The sequence below is a fragment of the Suncus etruscus genome, chromosome 13, assembly GCF_024139225.1.
Source record: "Suncus etruscus isolate mSunEtr1 chromosome 13, mSunEtr1.pri.cur, whole genome shotgun sequence".
Taxonomy (NCBI): Eukaryota; Metazoa; Chordata; class Mammalia; order Eulipotyphla; family Soricidae; genus Suncus; species Suncus etruscus.
Window position 1 is genome coordinate 39,943,719 of NC_064860.1, and position 24,319 is coordinate 39,968,037.

A 24,319-nucleotide genomic window follows, 5' to 3' on the forward strand; every position below is an offset into this window, starting at 1 on the left:
TATCAGAAAAAATGTTTGTTTCCATAATCAATATGTTTTCATTATATAAGGCTGGATTCAGAAGGACTAGCATAGGGTTAATCATAAGACAATTAGACAAGAGATGCATGCTTTCTTAGACTAAGACTACCTATTCTGCTTTAAAGATAGGTAAGTAAAGGTTTCCAGTGTTATTTTGCAATACATTTAGTTCCATAATCATTGTAGCAAATTTCACAGATATAAATAAATATATGCAGTGAAACTAAGAGCTAGAAAGATAAGTTATTAGCAGAGCCATAAACAGGTTGTGGACTTGATATAAAATGGTGAAGAAATTACTCAAGAAACCTAAATACACATCAAAGCATAGAAGATAAAACATTAAAAAGAAAGGCAAAAGGTATTGTAGTTTCAAAGATAGTCTTTGGTCCTTAACCATTCCATATACTTTCTTCTCTTTTCACTCTTTTACCTTTGTTATTTCTTTATATTCTAGAATTAGAACCGTTTTTATAGCAAATTGACAAATGATCTGATCCAACACAGTTTCTAAATGCGATAGATGGAAGTGCAGAGATAAAGTGACCAAGGAAGGGCTGCCACTAGCTGTAATTAAATTGATATTCAAAGTAGTGGCTACTGATTCTAAGTCCAATGTCCTTTCAATATATAACACTGCAGTACTTTATAGGAAATCCTACAACAGACCTGAGAGATAAATGATGCCCTCTTGGAACTGACACGGCACTGTGTTGCTTAGTTGGCAGTAGAAAGTCTTGAAATTTTTATTTATTTCTACACCACTTGCTCTTTTGGAGAATAATTTTTTCTTCTGATTCAAGTAGGCCAGTGAATAACTTTAACTTTATATGTATCTCCATTAGGGCTCTAGATAAAACAAAACAAAACAACAACAACAACAAAAAGCAATTTTGAACATCTGTTACATCTATTCTAATCATGTAATACAGAAATAACTGAATTAAGAACATTGACTTCTCCTTATAAATATTTTCTTTTCTTTTTATAAAAACTTTTTAATTTTTGTTGTTTGGGGGGGCAGGGCATACCCAGTGGTGCTCAGGGGTTACTCCTGGTTCTGAGCTCATAAATTGCTCCTGACAGACTCAGGGGACCATATGGGATGCCAGGAATCGAACCTAGGTCCATCCTAGGTCAGCTGCATGCAAGGCAAACGTCCTACCACTATGCTATCTCTCCGGACCCTTATGACTATTTTCTTAGCAAAGGTGAGAAAATAAATATCCCTGATCCAATTAGATCCAATTTGATGTGAGGTGATTGTGACTTTCTTTAAAAGAGTATAAGTAATTAAGAAAAAATGGTTTGCAAAATCAATCAAAATGATTGAGTCTATTCAAGATTTCCAATTAGTCAGAATGTATTGTATTTATAAGATTTTGAACTTGCTTTCGATGGGTAATAATTTTGTGGGTACTGAAATGAAAATGACCACAAAATAGTTCAGCTTTCCAAAGCTATCCTTTTCCTCCTACACATAATCTAGTCAATGTTGATGGTGAAGTAAAGAATACATATTTTATCCTGGTAATCTTCTCTGTGTAATATCAAGAAATCTACAGAGTCTTCAAAGCCTTGCATTTCTAATCCCACTAATATTTTTAATATTAGTAATGAGTACAAAATCATTTTCCTAGCCCAAAATCTAGGGTTGCTCAAGCTTTTGTAAAGTATAATAAAAATGTATTAATAAAATAGGAGATAAAATGCAATTTTTTGTTTTGTTTTGTTTTGGGTCCACACCCAGCTGTAGTCAATGCTCACTAATGGCTCTACATTCAGGGATCATTTCTGGTGGACCTCAGGGAGCCATATAAGGTGTCAGAGATTGAAGTTGAGACTACATATGCAAAGGTTAGTGCCCAATCCACTAGACCCGCAATGGCGAACCTATGGCACGTGTGCCAGCAGTGGCATGCGAAGGCCTTGCAGCTGGCACATGGGAAGGTCTGCAATTAATAAATTTATAAAATGTATAAAGAGTTTTAAGATTCTAAAATCCTGTTATTAAGGTTTAATTGACATGCTGGCACTTTGAGAAAATTCTTTGGTTTTGTGTGGCAGTTTGGGCACTCGGGCTCAAAAGGGTTAGCCATCACTGCCTAGAGTCTAGGGTCTAGATAGTCTAGGTCCTAGCCTAGAATATCACTCTAGTTTCTTAAATGCAGTCTTTTTTTTTACATTATTAAATTCAATAGCCTTAAAATTATTCTATTGGCCTAGTTTTCCTGGAAACCCACAAATATTCTTGTAAACCTGCCTTTAATTTACCTCCTTACTTGAACAAACTTTGGTAAGTGACTACTTCGTATTTCTCTACAGAAAGAAAACAAGTGATAGGGTGGAGCTAAAACAGCTGGGAAGGAAGAATCGATATTTATGTCCTTCCATCACAGCAAATTTATACCAAAACACAGATTTACCTGCATAGAAACCAACCTGAACCCCCGAACAAATCCTTGGGCCTAAGAGATAGTACAGGGGTTAAAGCTCTTGCCGGGTCCGGAGAGATAGCACAGCAGCGTTTGCCTTGCAAGCAGCCGATCCAGGACCAAAGGTGGTTGGTTCGAATCCCGGTGTCCCATATGGTCCCCCGTGCCTGCCAGGACCTATTTCTGAGCAGATAGCCAGGAGTAACCCCTGAGCAACACCGGGTGTGGCCCAAAAACAAAAACAAAACAAAACAAAAAAAGCTCTTGCCATAGGGGGCTGGAGCGATAGTACAGTGGGTAGGGTGTTTGCCTTGCAGGACCAACCCAGGTTTGATCCTCAGCTTCCCATATAGTCTCAGGAGCCTGCCAGGAGCGATTTCTGAGTGCAGAGCCAGGAGCAACCCCTGTGCACTGCAGGTGTGGCCCAAACAACAATAAAACACTTGCCTTACATTCAGCCAAAACAGGTTCCATACCAAGCACCACAAATGGTCCCCTAAGTACTTCCAGAAATTACCCTAAGCATAGGGTCAGGAGCAAGACCTGAGCACACTCAGATGTGGCCCTTCAACCCCCCAAAAAATAATGAGAAGGGGCCAGAGAGATAGCATGGAGGTAGGGCGTTTGTCTTACATCCAGAAGAATGGTGGTTTGAATCCCAGCATCCCATATGGTCCCCCGACCCTGCCAGGAGTGATCTCTGAGTGTAGAGCCAGGAGTAACCCCTGAACACTGCCGGGTTTGACCCAAAAACCAAAATAATAATAATAATAATAATAATAATAATAATAATAATAATAATAATGAGAAAAGAATTTCACAGCAAGAGACAGAAGGATACCCAAACAGACTGAAGACAGAGAGACAACATGGTTAAGAAAGAAAATCCATCTGGAGAAACAAGCTTTATTCAGGAAGAATTGTTTAAGGTGGGGAACTTATTTGGGAAAGCAATAGGAGAAAAGTGGAATTCACAGTCTGGTCACAATATATTTCCCTCTCACCCCCCAATTAAAAAATACCAGGGCTAGAGTGATATAGTATGTTGTTTTAATTTAGTTTAATGAGTCCTAGAACTGGTGTAGGGATGGTGAAACCTTTCTCAGCTAGGCCTGGCGCCTGCAGCCCTTACGGCGTGATGGGTCTGTGGGTCTGAAGGTTGCAGGGTGATGCAAAGAAATTCACAAAGCACTCAGATAATGTTCCAGGAGTCAGCCAGCTTCATTTCAAGGTCCAACCTAACATATACATTTCCTCACATGGCTTCTATGCTAAGCCTTTTCCTAGCAGCTACTTCTCTACTCCTTCTGGCTCTCTAGGCCTCTGTCTCCCTTTCAGCTGCTCTGCAGGCTTCCTTGCTGGCTAACTCCCTTTGCTGATGTTACTGCTGATGCTTGAATTGCTGATGCTGAGTCTGATGCTGAATCTCTCTGTTGAATCTCCCTGTTAATTCTCGCTTCTGTCACACTTCTCTCTATAACTTTCCTTTTCTTGCAAACACTAGGTATGCCCTCTCCAAACTGCTTATTTCTACCACCTGAATGATCAGAACCACCCACACCTGGAATGGGCATGTAGAGGAGTCTGTGAGGGATTAAGAAGGAGAGTTAGAGAGAGAAGTGTGGCAGAAGCGCGAATCAATAGGGAGATTCAACAGAGAGATTCAGCATCAGATTCAGTATCAGCAAATCAGCATCAGCAAAGGGAGTTAGTCAGCAAGGAAGCCTGCAGAGCAGCTGAAAGGGAGACAGAGGCCTAGAGAGCCAGAAGGAGTAGAGAAGTAGCTGCTAGGAAAAGACTTAGCATAGAGGCCATATGAGGAGGTGTACATGGCAGCAGGGACCGTAAAATAAAGCTGGCTGACTCCTGGAACTTCATCTAACTGCTTTGTGAGTTTCTCTGCCATTACCCTGCTGCTTGGGCTTAAGGGGCAGCAGGAGTCAGGCCAACCCTAGAAAGGCCTCACCATCCACCTACCAACAGTAGTACTCTTTAAATTAAATTAAAACTACAACAATACAGTGTTTTCTTTGCACAAGACTGACCTGGGTTAGATCACAAGCATCCCAAGTAGTCTTCCAAGCACCACCATGAATAATTCCTGAGTGCAGAGCCAGGAATAACCCCTCAACATTGATATTTGTGGCCCAAAACTAAATAAACAAACAAAAAAATTTTAAGACATATACCATAGAGTCCAGCAATTTCATATTTGTTATCAATTTTAAAAACACAAAACTAATTTTAAAAGACATGCAACAACTGTGTTCATTGTAGCAATTTCTGCAATAGTTAAGATCTGGAAACTACCCATGGGTTCTATGACATGAGGTATATTTTTCTATATCTTTCTACCAATCAATTCATCTATATATTAGAATACTATCAGCTTCAATAAAAGAAGCAATCAGACCTTTTATGACAATAAAAATAAATGGCTAGAGAGAGTCATATTAAGCAAATCAGGAGGAAAGTAAATGAACACCTCATTTGTAATTGTTACATAAGTAAATGGTTGCCATGTAGAACCCCTATAATCCAGCAACAGAGGAGTGTTCTCCCAGATGGCTTAAGTAGGAAGACGCAAAGTCCAAAATCCAAGTTTAAACTGTCTTAGACTAATACCACAAAACTAAGGTTAGCAAAGAGCAGTATAGAGTGTAAAAGTACTGTGGTATAGGTATACTGGCACTTCGGTACAAAGTATGGTGTCAAAATATAGTATCCCTAAAACATATAACCATTTACAGTCTTTTGTTTGGTTTGGGGCCATACCCTGTTGTAGTCAGGGATTACCTCTAGTGGTGTCAGGAAAACATATGGGGTGCCGAGGATAGAGTCCTGGTTGACTGCAAGGTAAACATCTTACTCATTGTACTATCACTCCAGTCTCAATATTTACAATCTTATAAGCCAGAATTGCCTTAATAATATTTTAAAAAAATAAATAACATATTAAAATCACTTGGATTGTAGAGATGATTTGAAAAAGATGGAGCATATGCCCTGCCTGTTTGAGATCCAGAACTTCATACCCAGTAATATATGCCCTCCATAATCCCTGGTACCGCACAAATCTTCTGATCTCAGAAGCAATCTTCTGATCTCAGGAGCAGTGCAACATTACTAGGCCAGAACACTCAATAATCAGACCAGTCAAAAATCACTGGGATTAGACTCTGGGCCCCTGAGTGCCACTTAGAAACCCCACCACCAGACACTAAAAATATTAATTTTTTCTCGAAAGATATAGAAATATACATGTTAATATGTACAAATAAATATATATACAAATGAATTAATTTTAGCCACTGCAAGTTTAATTCTGTATATAGTTTAGATTTTTGAATCCTGTGTTTTCTGATTCTATTTTATTTGGCTTATCTCCAACCCAAATATTCTACAGTTAACTAACATCTAAGATGGCTCTGTGTGCTCTTCCCCCTTCCAATTACTCCTGCCCATGTGTTTAAACAAATTCAGGTAAATTCAGAATCTTATTGAAATTCACCCAAAGGTTGTAGTTCCCGTCTTTGCCCACATTTACTTACTAAAAGCATGTGTTTCATTTAACAATTACATAGTTTTTAAAAATACACATAATAAGGATGAAAAAAATTTTGAGTTGGAAATTTTTATTTTTTTGTATTTTTTTGTGGGTCACACCCTGCAGTGCTCAGGGGTTATTCCTGGCTCCAGGCTTAGAAATTGTTCCTGGCAGGCACGGGGGACCATATGGGGCGCTGGGATTCGAACCGATGACCTCCTGCATGAAAGGCAAACGCCTTACCTCCATGCTATCTCTCCAGCCCCGGAAATCTTTTTTAAAGTAACATTTATTGGTAACATTACTGTGGAGCTTCAAAATGCCTCTGACAGACAGCTAAATTTGATGGGAGCTTAAAACTAACCTTTGTGGGAATATTTACAAATATTGGCAAAGACTACAAACAAATACTCTGCAGATAGTGAGTTTCTTCAATATGGAGCAACCTCAGGTTCTCTGATATGGAAAATCACACAAATTAACACTACAGCATCTAAGCAGCACTTTGAATAAGACTGTTACAAATTAATAATGACTTTTCCACCTTAACATTTGTTTAAAAAAATACTTTGATTAAATTGTCATTTGTTTTACAATACTGTGTAATTTGGGGAATACATCTTTATATCTAGATATATATTTACATCATATATTATATTTACCATCAAAGTTAGAGTGCCGTCACACTATCAACTTGATGTCCTCTGTTCATTTCTTCAACATCATGTTCCCTTCCTCGCTTGTAAATACCAAAGCTTTGAGTCTGAGTTATTTTTGTTGCATTGTTAGTGTACTTTCTTTACTTAGAGTTTATAATCAACAAGCCATCTGGTATTTGTTTACTTTCTAACTTAGCAACCATTTTCTAGCCATTTCCCTTTTTCTCTCCAATAGGCTGGCCTTTTCTTTCAAGTTAGGTCTCCAACTACCCTTCATTTTCTAGAGGCCTTCCCTAACAAAATAAACCATTTATCCCCAAGTTATTCTCTTTCATGGCATGGTCTATTTCTATTTAGCTACTTTCTTATGTTTAATAGTATGTATTTACTTGTTAATTTACTAGTCTGGTCCACTACGCCATGAGGTTTCATCAGAGTTGCAGCGTTTTCTTCTGTCATACAACCAGTGCTAATAACAGTACTAAACACAGGTAAAGGAAGTGAGCATCTTGAGATGCAAAGGCTATTCTGGAGTTCACAAGAAGTCTCATTGTAGTCATTAGGATCTTTAGAAGAAAAAGTGGAAGACTGGAGTGTAAAACTGATTTTATATAAGAAAAGCTCAACTAGTCATTTCTGTCACTGAAGATGAAAAGAAATGAAGATCTCAGGTAGGTGGCAATATCTGGGCTGGGAAAGAGGGATTCTCCCCTAAGGTATCAAAAATAGAATGAGGCTATTAGTACTTGAACCTTAGCCTAGTACAGTGCTTCTCAATTATTTTCTGTCATTTCCCCCTAGGAAGAAGAAAACACTTTTCGTGCCCCCACGCTACTGTAAATAGTATCCTTATTAATAAAAACTTTAACCTGCAAAACAAAAATATATAAAATAATTTGAGCTGATTTTTTAATCAGAGGTGATGTCTGGATTAATGGCTACAATGAGTACGTTTTGCAATGCATAGCTTTTTGAAGCGGGGTTTGAAGCAGGACACAGCAACTCTCAGCTCCAGAGACATACAGAGATATAAACATGGGCTTAAACACACCCCCTTTACCGAGCCTCGCACCCCCCTGGGGGGACGCGCCCCACTATTTGAGAACCACTGGCCTAGTGAGACCTTAAGAACTGTGGAATAAAATTGGTCACTTTTATTAACAAAGCTGTGCGCATTTGGAAAATAAGCAATAAAAATTAATGAAGCATGTAGAATTTTGTATCCTTAGTAAAGCATAATGAGTACTTTTATAGAGATAACCCTATTGTTTTTTTCTTTTATTTTAAAGCCCACAAGCCAGACTTCTCTTGGCAATAAGGCCTAAAAATGTGGATCTGATCAAACATACAGATTTGACTCTACTGCTGTGCTGTTATTTTCCAAGTAAAATAATTGGCAAAAGACACCAAAAAAAAAAAAAAGTGTCTAGATGCGAAATTAAGATGTTGGAACATTTCTTAGTAGAGGAGTTTTTCATTTATAAACTTTTAAAAATTAAAAGTTAGTTTTTAAAAATATTTAATTGTGGGGCCGGCGTGGTGGCTCTAGAAGTAAGGTGTCTGCCTTGCCAGCGCTAGCGTAGGACGGACCGCGGTTCGAACCCCCGGCATCCCATATGGTCTCCCAAGCCAGGAGCGACTTCTGAGTGCATAGCCAGGAGTAACCCCTGAGCATTACTGGGTGTGGCCCAAAAACAAACAAAAAAAATTTTTAACTGTACAGATACTATACAGATATTGTTCTACATAAAAGGGCTAAATGACCCCAAACCAAACTAATTAATAACATTTATATTTATGGATATTTGCTCTTTAATGACTGAGGAAACTGAGATGTCTTCATGCCTAGAAAAGTTTTCCTTTTGAAGATTGAAATATAAAATTTAGATCAACTTGTGTCTGTGTCAGAAGAGGAACTAGAGTGGAGAATAAGAAGATGCAGCTTAAGGGTCTAGTTATTAATGACTTTATTATTAGGATACACCATAACACTTGGATATAATGAGTGGAAAATTGTTTTAGAAAAATAATTATGACCAGGATCTCTAGATACAGAGGTCTGAATTTACCATCCATGACAAAGCAGAAGTCCTCCATATACCACAAAAGCACTGAGGGGAGAGTAAATGATCATACAAGGAGTCTATAGTTAATCCCATGACAGTATATTTCAAGAGTGGAGAAACCCTGTATCTCCTAGACCAGGGGTCCTCAAACTTTTTAAACAGGGGGCCAGTTCACTCTCCCTCAGACCATTGGAGGGTCTGACTATAGTAAAAACAAAACTTATGAACGAATTCTTATGCACACTGCATATATCTTATTTTGCAATGAAGAAACGAAACAGATACAAATACAATATGTGGCCCGCGGGCCATAGTCTGAAGGGAATTCCCTCTATGATGTTCCCAATAATTACTGTGCCTAAGAAGGGAGAAAAAGAAAAAAAAAGACACAAAATAGTTCTTTTATCCACTTATATATTTAATTATTGATTGATTTTTTTGACTTCTTTATTTGGGTGTAGATATTGAAGTTGATGTCTCCAAATTTTATTTTATTTTATTTTATCTTTCTCTTCTTTTTGCACTCCGGCATGGTTGATTTCAGGACCGAGACTATTGTGTGGTGCTCATCATTGCTGTTAGTGCTCACTGGATATTTCATTTGATATTTCTTTCTGTATTGTTGCAGTGTTTCAATTACCTTTTTCCTGTCCTCTCTCAAATTGAGGTTGAAAGCCTCTAGATTCCTCAAACTATGGACCACGGGCCACATATTGTATTTGTATCTGTTTTGTTTCTTCAATGCAAAATAAGATATATGCAGTGTGCATAAGAATTTGTTCATAAGTTTTGTTTTTACTATAGTCAGACCTTCCAATGGTCTGAGGAACAGTGAACTGGCTCCCTGTTTAAAAAGTTTGAGGACCCCTGCGACTCCTCCCATTTTCAGCTTATTTGATTTTTTTACCCCATTCTGTTGCTTTTCTTTCCTTCAAACAAAACTACATAACTCGAACAAGGGAGGGTACCAGGACCAAACAGATATATGATCACTAGTTGTAAGCTAGACACAGAGGGGGGATGGATCACTTACTCTAGCAGCTCGGGAGGTGATGGTGGGGAATATGGTTGCAGGAAGAAAACGGGGGTGGAGGGAGGACAGATTTGATGATGGGAATTCCCCTGATTCAATGTTAATATGTACCTAAAATGCTACTGTGAATGATATGTAAGCCAATATGGTCAAAATAAAAATTAAAAAAATAAAAGAAAGAAAAATAAGTCTGATGTCTGTAGTTCAGAAAAAGTTGCTGATATTTTTCTCATATGATCACATTCTTTTTGCTTAAAACAAAGAGAAAAAAAGAAAATCAGGAAGCAATCATTGAGCAAAGCAAAGGTTCTGATCATTCTTTTTAAATACAAAAAACAGCAGCAATAGCAAACATAGAATAAAATTAATGTGACTGGTGATGATAGTGCCTTTCATGTAAGGACTCCAGGCCATCCTAAATGGAAGAAGCTACTATAGAACATTGTACCAGACCTGGGAACGCATTCAACTACCAACGTGAACCTAAGGAAGGAAGTCCATTTTTCTCTCTTGGCTTTGGTTCTTTTTGGAAAAGAAAAATGTTTTGAAATTACAAACTTTTGGAAAAGTACAAGCAATCTCTTCTCCAGACATAACAAATGTCTATATCTAATTTTAGAAAAGTGTTTGTGACAGATTTTTTTCTTTTCTTATAAAATCAGAATAATAAATTCAGCATTTATAGAAGATGTATGCACAAAAAGTATTTAAAAACCAATCTAATAATATTTGTCTATGAGATCTAAAGTGAAAAGTAAAAGAGGAGCATTTTAGTGAGATTTTTAAAATAGAAATCTAATATACAAAAGTGAAATGGACTAAATCCTAAATGAATAAACAAAATAAAATAAAATTTAAATTTAAATTTTAGACTTGTAGTCATGTGAAGAGAAAACCTTTCACCCTAGGAAATTTCCATCAAATATAATGGTAATAGCAGCTTTGCATTACTTTTAATTAGTGATGTACTGTCTCAAGCAAATAATAAATCTTCAGCTGATTTCTCTTGTGTTTTGACTTAAAATTGTTTTAGATGCAGTTTATGAGGTAACAAAACTTCAATAAGTAAAAAAGAACTGAAAAAAATTACTTTGAAAATAGACCCACCCATCCAGCCATACATACATTTACTATTTTGATGAACATTTATTGAACACCTCTCATACATAAGGCACTTTGGTAGATGTTGTAGGGGCATGAGGTAAATTTCCAGGCTACAAAAGTGGAATACAACAAAGTCACTTTCATCATATTGCCTATAGAATGTGAGGCATGAGTCTATAACATAGAAATAACAATATAGTATCTATAACATATAACGATTACTTAATTCACTAATCCTATTGAACCATTTCAATCTCTTAAATGAGTGGCCTGTGAAATGCTGTAAAAAGGATAGTCATTTTCATTAGAAAAATGCAGCATAGGTAGAGAGCCTTATTTCTCTTGTTTTGCTATTAGATTTCACAGTGACTAAATACATATTATTTTCCTCTTATCAACCCTTATTCTAAATTTCCAATATAATTAACTTTAAACAACCTACTAAATAAAAAAATCAAAAAAGACAAAACTACAAGAAAGTGCTTGAAAATGATGCTGAAGTGCTTTAATATACCATCAACATTTATGTATCTTATAAACAAAAAACACATTGTCACCATCCTCTTGTTTACATCTTCAAGTGTCCTCCAATTTGTCATTAAAAAATCATGTTTCCTTCCTTATATTCCCAATCACAACTCACCTCTATCCTGGTTCCGGCGACGTTTCCAGTATACTAAGATTGAGATTAATACCAGAAGTATTATGAGGAAAACAATACTTAGCATTAGTGGAACTGAAAACCATAAGCCTATGGATATTAAAAGAGAAAAGGAAAAAGAATTATAGAAGAAAGGTTGATGCAAAAATTTGAACAGCTTTTAATCAAGTTCTGGCTTTCAATGAAATCTTTTCTCAAATATTTAGATTGAGGGCTATATTAATGACTTCACATGATACTTATAATATATAACACCATTAAAAATTTCATTCAGATAATTTGCAGTAATAACTTTGAATGTATTATGTCAAATAATATATTTTGAGTGTATTACATTTAAGTTTATAAAATAGCCAAAGATAGATGTTTTTATTATTATCTAACATGAAACAAATTACCCAAACTTTATTAAAATGTGATATAAAAGTCAACTGGGCATTCTTGGGAAAATATACACGCTTGTTTGGGGCTTTTATTTTGTATGTAATTTTAGCCTTTCCTCAGAATCACCCAAATCTACCACAAGTCTTTTGTGTAATTTTTTGATGAGTTTGATTTTTCAAGAAATGACAATGGGAAATATTCCTTAAAGTTGCACACATAATAGAAAAGTTTTCCTGTTTAAGAAATTTTTTTGTTCAAAAACCTTATGCCCACAATGTAGCAATAGCATTTTGTGACATGCAGTACTGTGTGCCTCATCTGGAATTAGTGATTCAAAACTACAGAAAGAAAATAGTGGGGGCTGTTTTTCACAGATTAAAACATTTTTCCCCTAAAACTACTGTTGCCTTAATGTCTCACTCAAAACCTCTTCTCTAGGTTCCAAGATACCAGAGATGGCTGGTATCGGGAAAAATAAGTGAGCAATTGAGGTTAATCAGGAGGCAATTCTGTTTAAAAGGGGTGAGTGGTGTAAACAACTTGGATTGCCCTTGTTAAAATTTGTACTGCCCCTTTCCAACAATGTACACTATGTGCACATTTTTTAAGGAAATTTTTTCTAGGAAATAATCTAAATCCTTCGAAATTTATTTAATGATCTCCTCTCCATTTCAGCCTACCCATAATGCATTTTCCCTCATAGACTACAAGCCCTCTGCATGCTAATCTTCATGTTGTAATGTCAAAACTTGACACACACCGGACACTCTATAAGTGTTAATAACATGGAATGAATAAGTAATAATAGCAATTAGTATTTTTGTGGGCAATATACCATGTCAACCTTGCTTCCTCAAGCCTATTATTTTCCTATTTAATTCCATTCTTTCCACGGTTTCTTTGCTATTAAAGGCATGACCTTCTGGTTGTGTTGTACACAGGTGTGACTACAGCTGACTTTCCCCCACATTCTCTTACCTTTGTTTACAGTTTCCCTAAAGTTGGTCACAGTTCCCAGGTGCAGCACCTGGCAGATCACCTCCTTTCCTATTTGACTCTTAGGATTTTTGACATGGAGAACACTGATGACAGATGTAGTCCCATTAGGGTGTAAGATAGTCTCAGTAGAGTTCTGTATTTCTGACCCAGAAATATTCCAGGAGATCACAGGGGGTGGGCGAGCATTGGCAGAGCAAGTAATATTTAAGTAATCTTCAAAGAAGTCATAGTGAAGGAATACTGTGGGCTGTACTGGGACAAAAGAAAATAATTGTCTACTATCAGTTAAGGATCTCACCTGAGTCTCCAACTCTTCTCACATAGGGAAATTTTATTACAGAAAGGCAATTAGGGCTAGAAAGAAAAGGGAAAATCCAACATAAACTGGGCCTTTTCAGTCTTCTTGTGATTAATTATCTGACCAATGGATAGACAATCCATTATTTATACATTTCTATCATTATTTAAAAATCTAGTGGAACAAGAAAGGTCATTTATGTAGTTTGTAAAAGAATTAGCTTGGAGAGAAGTTCCATTCTCTTCCAACCAGTTCAGAGCCTAAATATTCTAGAAGTCTTTTCCATGGACAATTCAGCATTTCTAACTTCTGGGTATTCCTCTCAAGAAACTTGACAGCCATGCTTAGTTAGCACCTCCAAACAGTGGCCTGTGCCAGAGAAATTTAAAAACTGAGATTCTGTAACTGGATCTGTTACTTAGAGATAGACCTTTCTGCTTGATGCTACACTAGTCAAAAATATAGAGAAGAAACCTGGAAACTCCCTACACAGATTATACATCAGAAATTCACAGCCTTCACCAAAAAAAAAAAAAAAAATCACACAGTGACAGCTGGAGGGATCTTGGAGATCACCTATATAGCTACAAGAAAGGACATTGTTAGGCCAGCTGTATTTTCTTCCCCTTTAAAAGTCCCTTTACTAATGAGTTCAATTTTTTATAAAGTGCAATTTATCTCTACTGAAAAAATGAAAACTTTCTGTGGTTGGCTCTGGAGTTCACAAGATAATGAAAGAGTATAGTGGAAGTCTCAATTTTTCCTTAGTGGTTCAAGATGTGGGTATGAGACAGTGGGTTAGAGGAAATGTAGCTATAAGATTGTGTCTCTGTTTAAACAGTTTCCATTTAACTAAACACCCATGAGAATAAAGAGAAATAAATAAATAAATAAATAAATAAATAATAAATAAATAAATAAAGAGAAATAAAGGAAGAGTGAAAAAGCAAGGCTGACATTGCTGTGGTACTCTGGAATATCAAAGAATGGCTTAAATGAAAGTTAAATGTTGTGTGTGTGCAAATAGACAACACAGAAAAGAACAACAGAATTACAAGCTTGAATACTATATTTGGTATTTAAAAAAATAATTTCAAAGATTATGTGCAAGAGAAAGAGTAGTAAAAAAAAGAGAGAAAATACTGTAGGAAAATTAAAAAAATAAAAAGAAGTATCAATGAAAAAATGCTCTAAAGATATATATAATCTAAGAAAGAAAAAAATGAAACAAAAAAGAGATTTGAGAGAAGGAAGAAAATAGATGTGGGAGGATAAAATAGAGATGTGGGTATGTGCAAGACAAAAAAAAGGAAAAGATACTGAGTGAGACAGGCAGACAGATATAGAAAGAATGATATGAAAAGGAATAATAAAGAAGCCTAGAATAAAGTGCTATAGAGAGGTCAGATGCTAGTATAGTAGCAAGGACACATGCTAAGATGTGGATCCTGGTTTCGTTCCTGGCATCAGATGGTCTGCTGTATATTTCTAGATATAATCCTGGAGGCTACCAAGGACCACTAGGTTGACTCTGGTGGCCGCTAGCCCAGCAGAGGGAGAGCAACACTATGTCTTCAAGCACCAGTACTGAATCACCACCAAGTTGGCCAAGAATTGCTGAGCACTGCTTGAGAGTTCTGCCCCCTCCCCAAATTCCTTTAGAAAGGCTGATTATAAACAAGATATGTATGCATATATCATATATTTGGTATTATCATACATTTCTTCTTTTGGTACCTATGGAGTTTTCTCTTATATGTGTCCACTATTGTAGGTATGCATAAAGTGCCAATTTAATTTTCATAATAATCCTAAATATGCTCTTCTATTACTAAAAAATAGCATCAATTACCTTCAATACCGTAAAGGTCCAATCACAGACCAAAGTGGTTCACCGAACTTAACACCCCACCCAACCATTTCAAAATTTCCCCTCTATGTATTTGTTTTGTCTGTCCTTCTCTTTGTTATCTATTTAATAAGGAAGTCTGTAGAAGTGTCCCTCCATTTAAAGTTTATGTTAGAACCAAGTCAAGGGGACTGTTGGACTTGTTCTAGCGTTCCCATAGGCACCAATCACGCCCTGTGGCATTGTTCTTCCTTTGCCTTGGCACATTAAAATGGGAAATTACTATATACAAATACGTTCTTATCTAATAGAGATGGGGACACACAAATTTTGTAATGCAGTGGGACCTTACACCCTGAACATTGTCATAATGACCTGGTTCAGGCTTCAGAAGAACAGGCATTGTCCATTTACCCCTGAACCAGCGATGCCATCTACAAAACAACTACGGTTGTATACAACATCACCAGAAAGCAATCCTCTACCAGGAAAGACCCTACCACTGCTCTGGCATACACCTACTCAACAGAGACTTCCCTTACCACCCAGAAGACTTAACAACAACGACCTGCTTTTAGGTCTGAGCTCTCTGCATCACCCTCTAATTGTGAGGTGAAACTAAAGGAGGCTCCACATTATCCTGACTTTGATGTAGGATATAGACATATTCCAAGATCCTTAGCTACAGAAATCTGACACCAACAATAGTGACTGTATGAAAAATAAAAGTGTATTGGCACTACAGACAATGCCTTGGGTTGGACAACCTTGTATGCCTGGAGCCTAGAGTTGGTCTTATGCCAGAAAACTTCAGGGGTAAGGTCTCCTTGTATTTAGGCCAAGGCTTTTCCTTTCCATGTCCCCTATATTTTGCTGGGCCTATGCAAACAATAGCCACTCTAACACCTTCTTTGCTGTGCTCCTTTGACTCATCCTTAATGAAATAATGTATTATAATCAACTGTGTCAACAATACTATAGTCTTTAATGTTAAAGGAGTTCCATAAATTTTGTGGCTTTAGATTGCTTTGTGTATTGCTAAGAATGTTATAATGTGGGGCCGGGCGGTGGCGCTGGAGGTAAGGTGCCTGCCTTGCCTGCGCTAGCCTAGGACGGACCGCGGTTCGATCCCCCGGCGTCCCATATGGTCCCCCAAGAAGCCAGGAGCAACTTCTGAGCACATAGCCAGGAGTAACCCCTGAGCGTCACAGGGTGTGGCCCAAAAAACCAAAAAAAAAAAAAAAAAAAAAAAAAAAAAAAATGTTATAATGTACTACAATCTGGGGACTTGAGGGACAAAATAATTGTGTATGTGTTTTGTTTTATTTTTCTTAATGTTTTTTGGCTGAAAATGAGAATTCCGTTTATGGATAATTGTCTTCCCACTGTAACTTCACCTTGTCCTCTCTCTTTGCATCTTTGTCTTCATAAAATAAAATAAAAACTTAGGCCAGAGAGGTAGCATGGAAGTAAGGCATTTGCCTTGCATGCAGAAGGTCAGTTGTTCAAATCCCGGCATCCCATATGGTCCCCTGAGCCTGCCAGGAGCGATTTCTGAGCATAGTCCCAGGAATCACACCACTGGATGTGATCCAAAAACCAAAAAAATAAAAAAATAAAAATAAATAAAAATAAAAATAACATCAAGTCTGACAAGCCCCAAAGTTACACCTTATTCCCATTTCTCAATTTTTTATCTCATTAGTATGCTCTTAGTAGAAAGAAATCCTGTCAAAATAAGTTCTTGGAGTTTAAAATGTTTATTATCCAGTTAAATCCCTAGTGAACATTAGATAGGAAAAACTTTTGCTACTTACACCCTTTCCTGTTCTGAGAGAATACACTGAAGCAATTTGCACACTGTCCTTGGAATGACAGGCATTAGGTTTTAGTGAGCCTTGAGAAGATCTACTTCATAATCAGTGTGCAGATTTAAAAAAAATAAAAATCTGTGGTCCAGATTATGGATAGGATTGTTTTTGAGTTAGAGGATTTCTAATGCAATAGGAGATTTTAATTATATCACCAATGTTGTATAATTTGTTTTCCTCCTCCCTATAGTCCTCAAAAACCTCCTGACAAAACAATTATTCAGGAAAAAGAAGGTAACTTCAGGCAGAGATTCAATATATAGCTCCTTAATCATAATCAGAGTAAGCATTTAAGGATAATTGTCTTTTTATGAACTTTCCTAAGGTTAGGATTTGACCGTAAGGCACCACAACTTTGTTGCACACGTTCTGAAAATAGTAATTTTAATCTAAAGCAATATATTCTCAGAGATTCTCACCAGAGAGGTTGAGGCAGGTGACTCCAGAGATTTGTCCAGAACCAAAGATATTGAAGAGGCACTTGTAACAACCCTCGTCCTCCAGAGTAGTATTCCAGATGGTGAGGGTTGAGTTTTTGAGCTCTAGCTGAGTAATATTTAGCTTGTCCTTAAAGGGAGGCTGGACCACAACTCCAAACTTCTTGCTGAATGTGGCTATGTTTTCTGGACTTACAGACTTGATTTTCTGCCATGTCACAACCAAGACTTCCTTGGGACTCTTCAGAGAGCATCTTAAGGAAGCAGGCATGTTCAACAACTCTCTTTCATTTTGTGTCAACACTTTCAACATGGAATCATAAAAAAAAAAACATTTGAATATTAAATTTTAAGTAGAAATATAGTAAAAGAAAGAAATCCAAGGCCAATGCAGAAAAAGAAAAGGATGCAAAGAAGTAAACATTTATCTTCATGCTGATGTTGCTGAAAAGATATATCCTTATATTTGGACAATATTTAAGAGAAGCAATATTTTAAAATATTAAGAAAGCAAAAATGCGGCCATAAGTTTCATAAAGCATCCCTAGGAACAATCAAGTAGGGAAAATGAGAGTGAAAATGGAGATGCCAAATAAAAGTATTACAAATACCTACAGAGATAAAAGACAGCAACAGAGGCCGGAGAGATAGCACAGTGGCATTTGTCTTGCAAGCAGCCAACCCAGAACCTAAGGTGGTTGGTTCAAATCCCAGCGTCCCATATGGTCCCCCGTGCCTGCCAGGAGCTATTTCTGAGCAGATAGCCAAGAGTAGCCCCTGAGTGCCACCGGGTGTGCCCCCTCCCCAAAAAGACAGCAACAGAAAAAGGTTAAAAGACAATAGTGTGATAATTTTAAGTGAAGAAGAATTGGATTCCTGCACATTACACACACACACACACACACTACTCACACACACACACACACACACACACACATACACACATACTACTCACACCTATATTATAAAGAAAAGAGAAACAATAGTGTTAGTTGCTTTCAGGAAATAGTTGTGAATATTAGAATATTAAACACAGAGGTATACAGACCAAAGATCCAGGAGGTTGATGATACGAGAAAAATTTTAACAACCACAGAGGCGCAGCTGGGCTCAGAACACTCCACATGCCAGGATTTCTGGGTCTTTGACTGGTATGTTGGGGGCTCTGGGTAGGACAGCTAGCCACAGGCCCCCTGGGCTGAACTCCTAGTCCAGGGGACCAAGATCCCCCCCAAACCTGGTGGGTCTTCAGGGCCACGCCTGGTTAATCGGGCCCTGGGGGGAGGGGGGAGAAATCCCTCCCTATGCATCCCAAAACTACAGAGGCGCAGCTGGGCTCAGAACACTCCACATGCCAGGATTTCTGGGTCTTTGACTGGTATGTTGGGGGCTCTGGGTAGGACAGCTAGCCACAGGCCCCCTGGGCTGAACTCCTAGTCCAGAGGACCAAGATCCCCCCCAAACCTGGTGGGTCTTCAGGGCCACGCCTGGTTAATCGGGCCCTGGGGGGAGGGGGGAGAAATCCCTCCCTATGCATCCCAAAACTACAGAACCGCGCTGGGGCGTATTAAGAGTATTCCTTACTGTTATGTTACGTTTTACGTATCCAGAATCTTTATTTTGTATTGTGCCCTTTCCCACATCCCTACAAAGCTTTTTTTTATCCCTTTACTCTCTATTCTCCCCCAAAACATCTCTAATCTACATTACTCTTTTTAATCAGTAGTGTACAAGCCTTATCACAGACCAAAGGCGTGTATTGTGTGTAACAACCCCAAACTGTTTCAAGATACATAAAATGGACACGTATTTCTTTAGAATATTTTGTGTTTTTTCTCTGACAGCTATAATTCTTACTAAATGTTGTCTTATATAGTGATGATTCTAACCACTTTTCATCTTCTGTTTTTGAGCTGTTTAACAAGGAATCTTAGAGAAAGAGTCCCCCAGATTAATGCTTATGATTGAACCATAATTGTTCTTATCCCCCCCATATGCGCCAAGAACACCACGTGGCATTGCTCCTTTTTTGCATAGGCACATTAAAATGGGAAAATACTATACATATAAATAAGATCCTATCTAATAGAGATTGGTACAGACAAATCTTATAGTGCAAAGGGACCTTACACCCTGAACATTGACATAACGACCTGGCACAGACCTCAGAAGAAAGGGCATTTCCCTGAACCAGGGAAGCCATCCACAAAACATCCAGGCTGGTCTATAGCATCACATGGAAGCAATCCGCTACCAAGGAAGACTCTACACTGCTCAGACATTGTCCTGCACAAAAGAGACTTCCATTAACACTGAGAAGACTTAATAACAACAATGACCTGCTTACAGGACAGAGCTCCCTGCGTTGCACTTTGACTGTGAGGTGAAACCAGAGGACGCTCCACATCCTGACTTCAACGTTGGATATACAGATTCCAGGATCTTTAATACAGAAGCTTGATACCAACAACAGAGACTGTGTGAAAAATATAAGTGTGTTGGCACTACAGACAATGTCTTGGATTGGACGATCTAGCTTGCCTGGAGCCTAGAGTTGGTCTTGTGCCAGGAACCTTCAGGGGTCGGGTCTTTTTGTATTTAGACCAAGGTTATTTCTTTCCATGTCCCTCATATTTTGGTGGGCCTATGCAAACAACAATTGCCACTCTAACACCATTTTTGCGGTGCTCCTTTGACTCTAATCTTTAAAAAGAACCCACTTAAGATTTGAGGTTAACTTAAGCTAATATGCATGAATATGGAAATGTAAAAAAATGCTATGCCTATAATGTCTAAGGAGTTATGTAAGTTTTATGGCTTTAGATTGCCTTGTGTGCTGTTAAGAAATATTACAGTGTGTTACAATCTTAATGTTCTTTGGATGAAATTTCAAAGTTGGGATATCAGCAAGGGGACTTCTGAGAATTATGTTATGTATTGTCCTTCCATTGTAACTTTACCTTGTCCTCTTTCTTTGCATCCTTGTTCTCATAATTAAAATAAAAAAATTAAAAATAAAAATAAAAAAAAATTTAACAACCAAATTATAATCCACATAGTCAACATTTTTTACTGAATGTAGTGCGGTATACAAGACATGACAATAATTTTCCTCCCTAATGCTGGCTACTTATATTATTCAAATAGATGAAACAATGGTAAATCTCAACATAGTAACAAAGAATAAAACATTTGTCAAAAATTAAACAATGAAATGAACTCCACAATTTCATATTAAGTGAACAAAGATGTCCTAAGTCAATGACATTTTATGTTTCCCTTTTATTTTGCTTCCCATTTAATCAATAACATTTTAACTTGACTACATGTGATATCTTACATGCAAAAAAGGAACCAGAAGTGCAATTAGTAATAATAGACATGCAGAAAGTGAGAAATAAAATATAACAGTATTACTAGTTTACTTAAAATATTGAATATTACTGAAAACTAAACTAGTACTTAGCAAACTAGATTACAGAATTCTTCCAGCATCCAGTACAAGAATATAAAAAACAGGAATTAAAGAATAATTTAAAAAGGGGGGGCCAAAGTGATAGCACAGTGCCAGTCAGGTTTTTGGTTGGGTGTTTGCCTTGCCTGAGACCAACCTGGATTTAGTCGAAGGCATGGTACCCCAAGTCTGCCAGGAGTGATTTTTTGTTGTTGTTGTTTGTTTTGGGGTTTTGGGACACTGGCTGTGCTCAAGGTTACTCCTGGCTCTGCACTCAGATATGCTCCTGGCTTGGGGGACCATTTGGGATGCTGGGAATTGAACCCAGTTCCGTCCCAGGTCGACTGTGTACAAGGCAAACACCTTATCACTATGCTATCACTCAGGCCCCCAGGAGTGATTTCTGAACACAGAACCAGGAATATTCACTGGGAGCTGTAGGGTGTGCCCCCGCCCAAAAAAAGAACAATTAAAAAACTCTGAAATTGGGGCTGTAGCAGTGGTGCAAGCAGTAGGGCATTTGCCTTGCACTTGCTCACTTGCTAACCTAGGACGGACTGCAGTTCAATTCCCCCGGCCTCCCATATGGTCCCCCAAGCCAAGAGTGATTTCTGAGCACATAGCCAGGAGTAACCCCTGAGCATCACCGGTGTGGTCCAAGAAGCAAAAAAAAAACAAAAACAAAACAAAAAAACTCTGGAATTTTTGTTTGTCTTTATTTATATTGAGGCCACACCTAGTGGTTCTCAGGATTTACTGCTCGATCTATGCTCAGGGATTACTCCTGTTGGTACCCAGAGATCCCTCTGCTATTCTAGGGATAGAAGCAGGCTTATCCCAGTAACAGCAAGGCAAAAAAATAACAAAATAGTAATGGTAAGGCAACAACCTTACTCTCTGTACTACTTACTGGCCTTAAGAATGTTGAAGAATTATTCAGTAAAACTTTTTTTTTTTTTTGGTATTTGGGTCCACCTGGCAGCACTCAGGAGTTACTCCTGGATCTATGTTCAGAAATCTCTCCTGGCAGTTTCGGGGAACCATATGGAATGCCGGGATTCGAACCACCATCCTTCTGCATGCAAGGCAAACACCTTACCTCCATGCTATCTCTCCGGCCCCTATTCAGTAAAACTTTTAAAAGGATAGAAAAGGAACAAGAAAACACTAAAATATAAAGGACAAAAATAAACTTTTCAAATGATAAAGAAACAACAAAAATTAGTCATGAAACTTCATTTGCATGACATTCAAATATATATATAAAAAAATAAAACCTAATGGAGGAGCTAGTGCTATAGTATAGCAAGTAGTGCTTTGGCTTTTACGTGGCCCAACCAGGTTGGATCTCTGGCACCAGACAGTCTTGAGGGCCACAAGGAGTGATCTCTAAGCTCAAAGCCAGGAGTAAGCCTTGAGCACTACCATGTGTGGCCTCCAAACAAAAACAAACAAAAGAATATAAAAAAGCTAATGGAATCTCAAAAAAAGTAAAAATTCACAATCATAAATAAGAGTTTCCCATAGTTCACACAAATTTTTCAATACCATATAGTAAAAATATGTGTAAAGCAAAAAATTCTAAATAATTACCAATATTTACAAATTTTTACTGAAATTAAACATAAGCTTAAATAAACATATATCAATTTATACATTTTACCCAAAAGAGAACACAAATTTTTTCAAACAATGTGTAGAACATCCTCAAAACTCGAACTTGAAATGCAATATTCTAATAGTTGTTATCCAATGCAATAAAATAGAAACATACTGACTTAACTTTTTAATTAATCCAAACTCATAGCAAATTATAAAATTATAAAAATATATTAAAAAATTATAAAAATTATAAATAACTAGAAAGTCAGTTAGAGTAAATATATTAAATCTGGAAATTTTGACAAGGTGCTTCTCAAAAGGAAATATTTAACCATAACTTTATTAGGAAACAAAACAGATTAAAGAACAAATACGTACACACACCCAAATATTCCATACCTCTCTCAACTCAAATAGTAATGAAGTAGAAATGATAAAGCCACAATTCAATGGAATAGTATGCAAAATGTGGAGTTGATTCAAAACACCCAGTTTTAAGTAATAAAATGTTGACTAGAGTGATTTGAAGAGAAAATAAACAGCACAGACATTATTTTAACAACCCCTCAAAAGCACCAAGAATAGAGTAACTGAAAAACAGAACAAACCCCTGAGTAATGCCAAGTCCAGTGTTAGTGTGGCAGTATAGATTTCTGACTAATGTGAAATGATATAGGGACAAAAGATGCTTTTGAGATCAAGATTTTGTGGAAGCCTGTTGAAATTTCATAAAGCAGAGATGTGAAGAAATTATTGGTTGTAGACTGGCTAGAAGAAAAGGGTTCAACACCAGTTTTAACTTTGTAAGAGATTTCTCACTTTGACTAAGGAATATATAATGGAATAGAAATGATTGAAAGAAATAACTGATCTGGAAATCTACACTCTTTAGCTGCTTACATGGCATTCCATTTAGATCCCCTCAGTGAGTAAATCATGTTACAAAGAAGAGGAAGTACCCCCTCCTGCAGCAGTATGAACAATCTAGGGAAGGCTGATGGAAAACAATATCACATGCAAGGTGAGAGGAGGCCAACAGCAGCATTAAGTTTGGCCTCCATAGATGGGGCAGAAGGCTTGACACAAGTAAGAAATCCAGAAAATAGGGGCCGGGCGGTGGCGCTAAAGGTAAGGTGCCTGCCTTGCCTGCCCTAGCCTTGGACGAACCGCGGTTCGATCCCCCGGTGTCCCATATGGTCCCCCAAGCCAGGAGCAACTTCTGAGCACATAGCCAGGAGTAACCCCTGAGCGTTACCGGGTGTGGCCCAAAATAAAAAAAAAAAAAAGAAATCCAGGAAATAGAGGCAGTGTAAATGCATGTTTTATGTAACATGTGAACTTATGCATCATCTATGATTCATTTTCTCTGTTATTTTTCTGTAGAAGAGAGGCATACCCAATTTTAAGATTTCTAAACAATTCTAAATTTTCAATTGTATTTACTTCTATATCTTGAGCAACCTCTATGAGATTACTAACTATTTTTAAGAGCTTTTCAGGGGCCGGAAAGATAGCATGGAGGTAAGGCATTTGCCTTGCATGCAGAAGGTTGGTGGTTCGAATCCCGGCATCCCATATGGTCCCTCGAGCCTGCCAGGAGCTATTTCTGAGCATAGAGCCAGGAGTAACCCCTGAGTGCTGCCGGGTATGACCCCCCCCCAAAAAAAAAAAAACAAAAAAAAAACAAAAACAAAAAACAAAAAATAGCTTTTCAAATTGAAGGAAAGGGAGATAGCTGAAAGGAGTGGAAAAGATGGCTTGCAAATGGAGGACCTGAGTTTTATCCACAATACCACATGGTCCCCAGAGCACTGCTGGTTGTTAGCCTCCAGCACCATTTAGTGTGTTATTGACTATAGTGGCCTTTGCAATGGAGCACTTTCTTAGTAAGCCACCTAA

General features: G+C 37.5%; 1 protein-coding gene across 2 annotated transcripts in view; it reads right to left on the reverse strand.

Moving 5' to 3' along the window:
- Nucleotides 1-807: 807 nt before the first annotated feature.
- The window catches only part of CD200 (CD200 molecule), a 28,301-nt gene continuing 4,789 nt past the window's right edge, over nucleotides 808-24,319 (reverse strand). Inside the window, exons 3-6 of one of the 2 annotated variants that reach the window (XM_049785805.1) lie at nucleotides 17,347-17,667; nucleotides 12,889-13,161; nucleotides 11,509-11,616; nucleotides 808-870 (exon numbers count right to left, since the gene is read on the reverse strand). In XM_049785805.1, the coding sequence (XP_049641762.1) occupies nucleotides 863-870; nucleotides 11,509-11,616; nucleotides 12,889-13,161; nucleotides 17,347-17,667 (710 nt within the window). In that variant the 3' untranslated portion in view covers nucleotides 808-862. Of the gene's footprint in view, nucleotides 871-10,887; nucleotides 10,976-11,508; nucleotides 11,617-12,888; nucleotides 13,162-17,346; nucleotides 17,668-24,319 lie in introns of those variants that run through there. The other variant, XM_049785804.1, reaches the window with a different exon arrangement.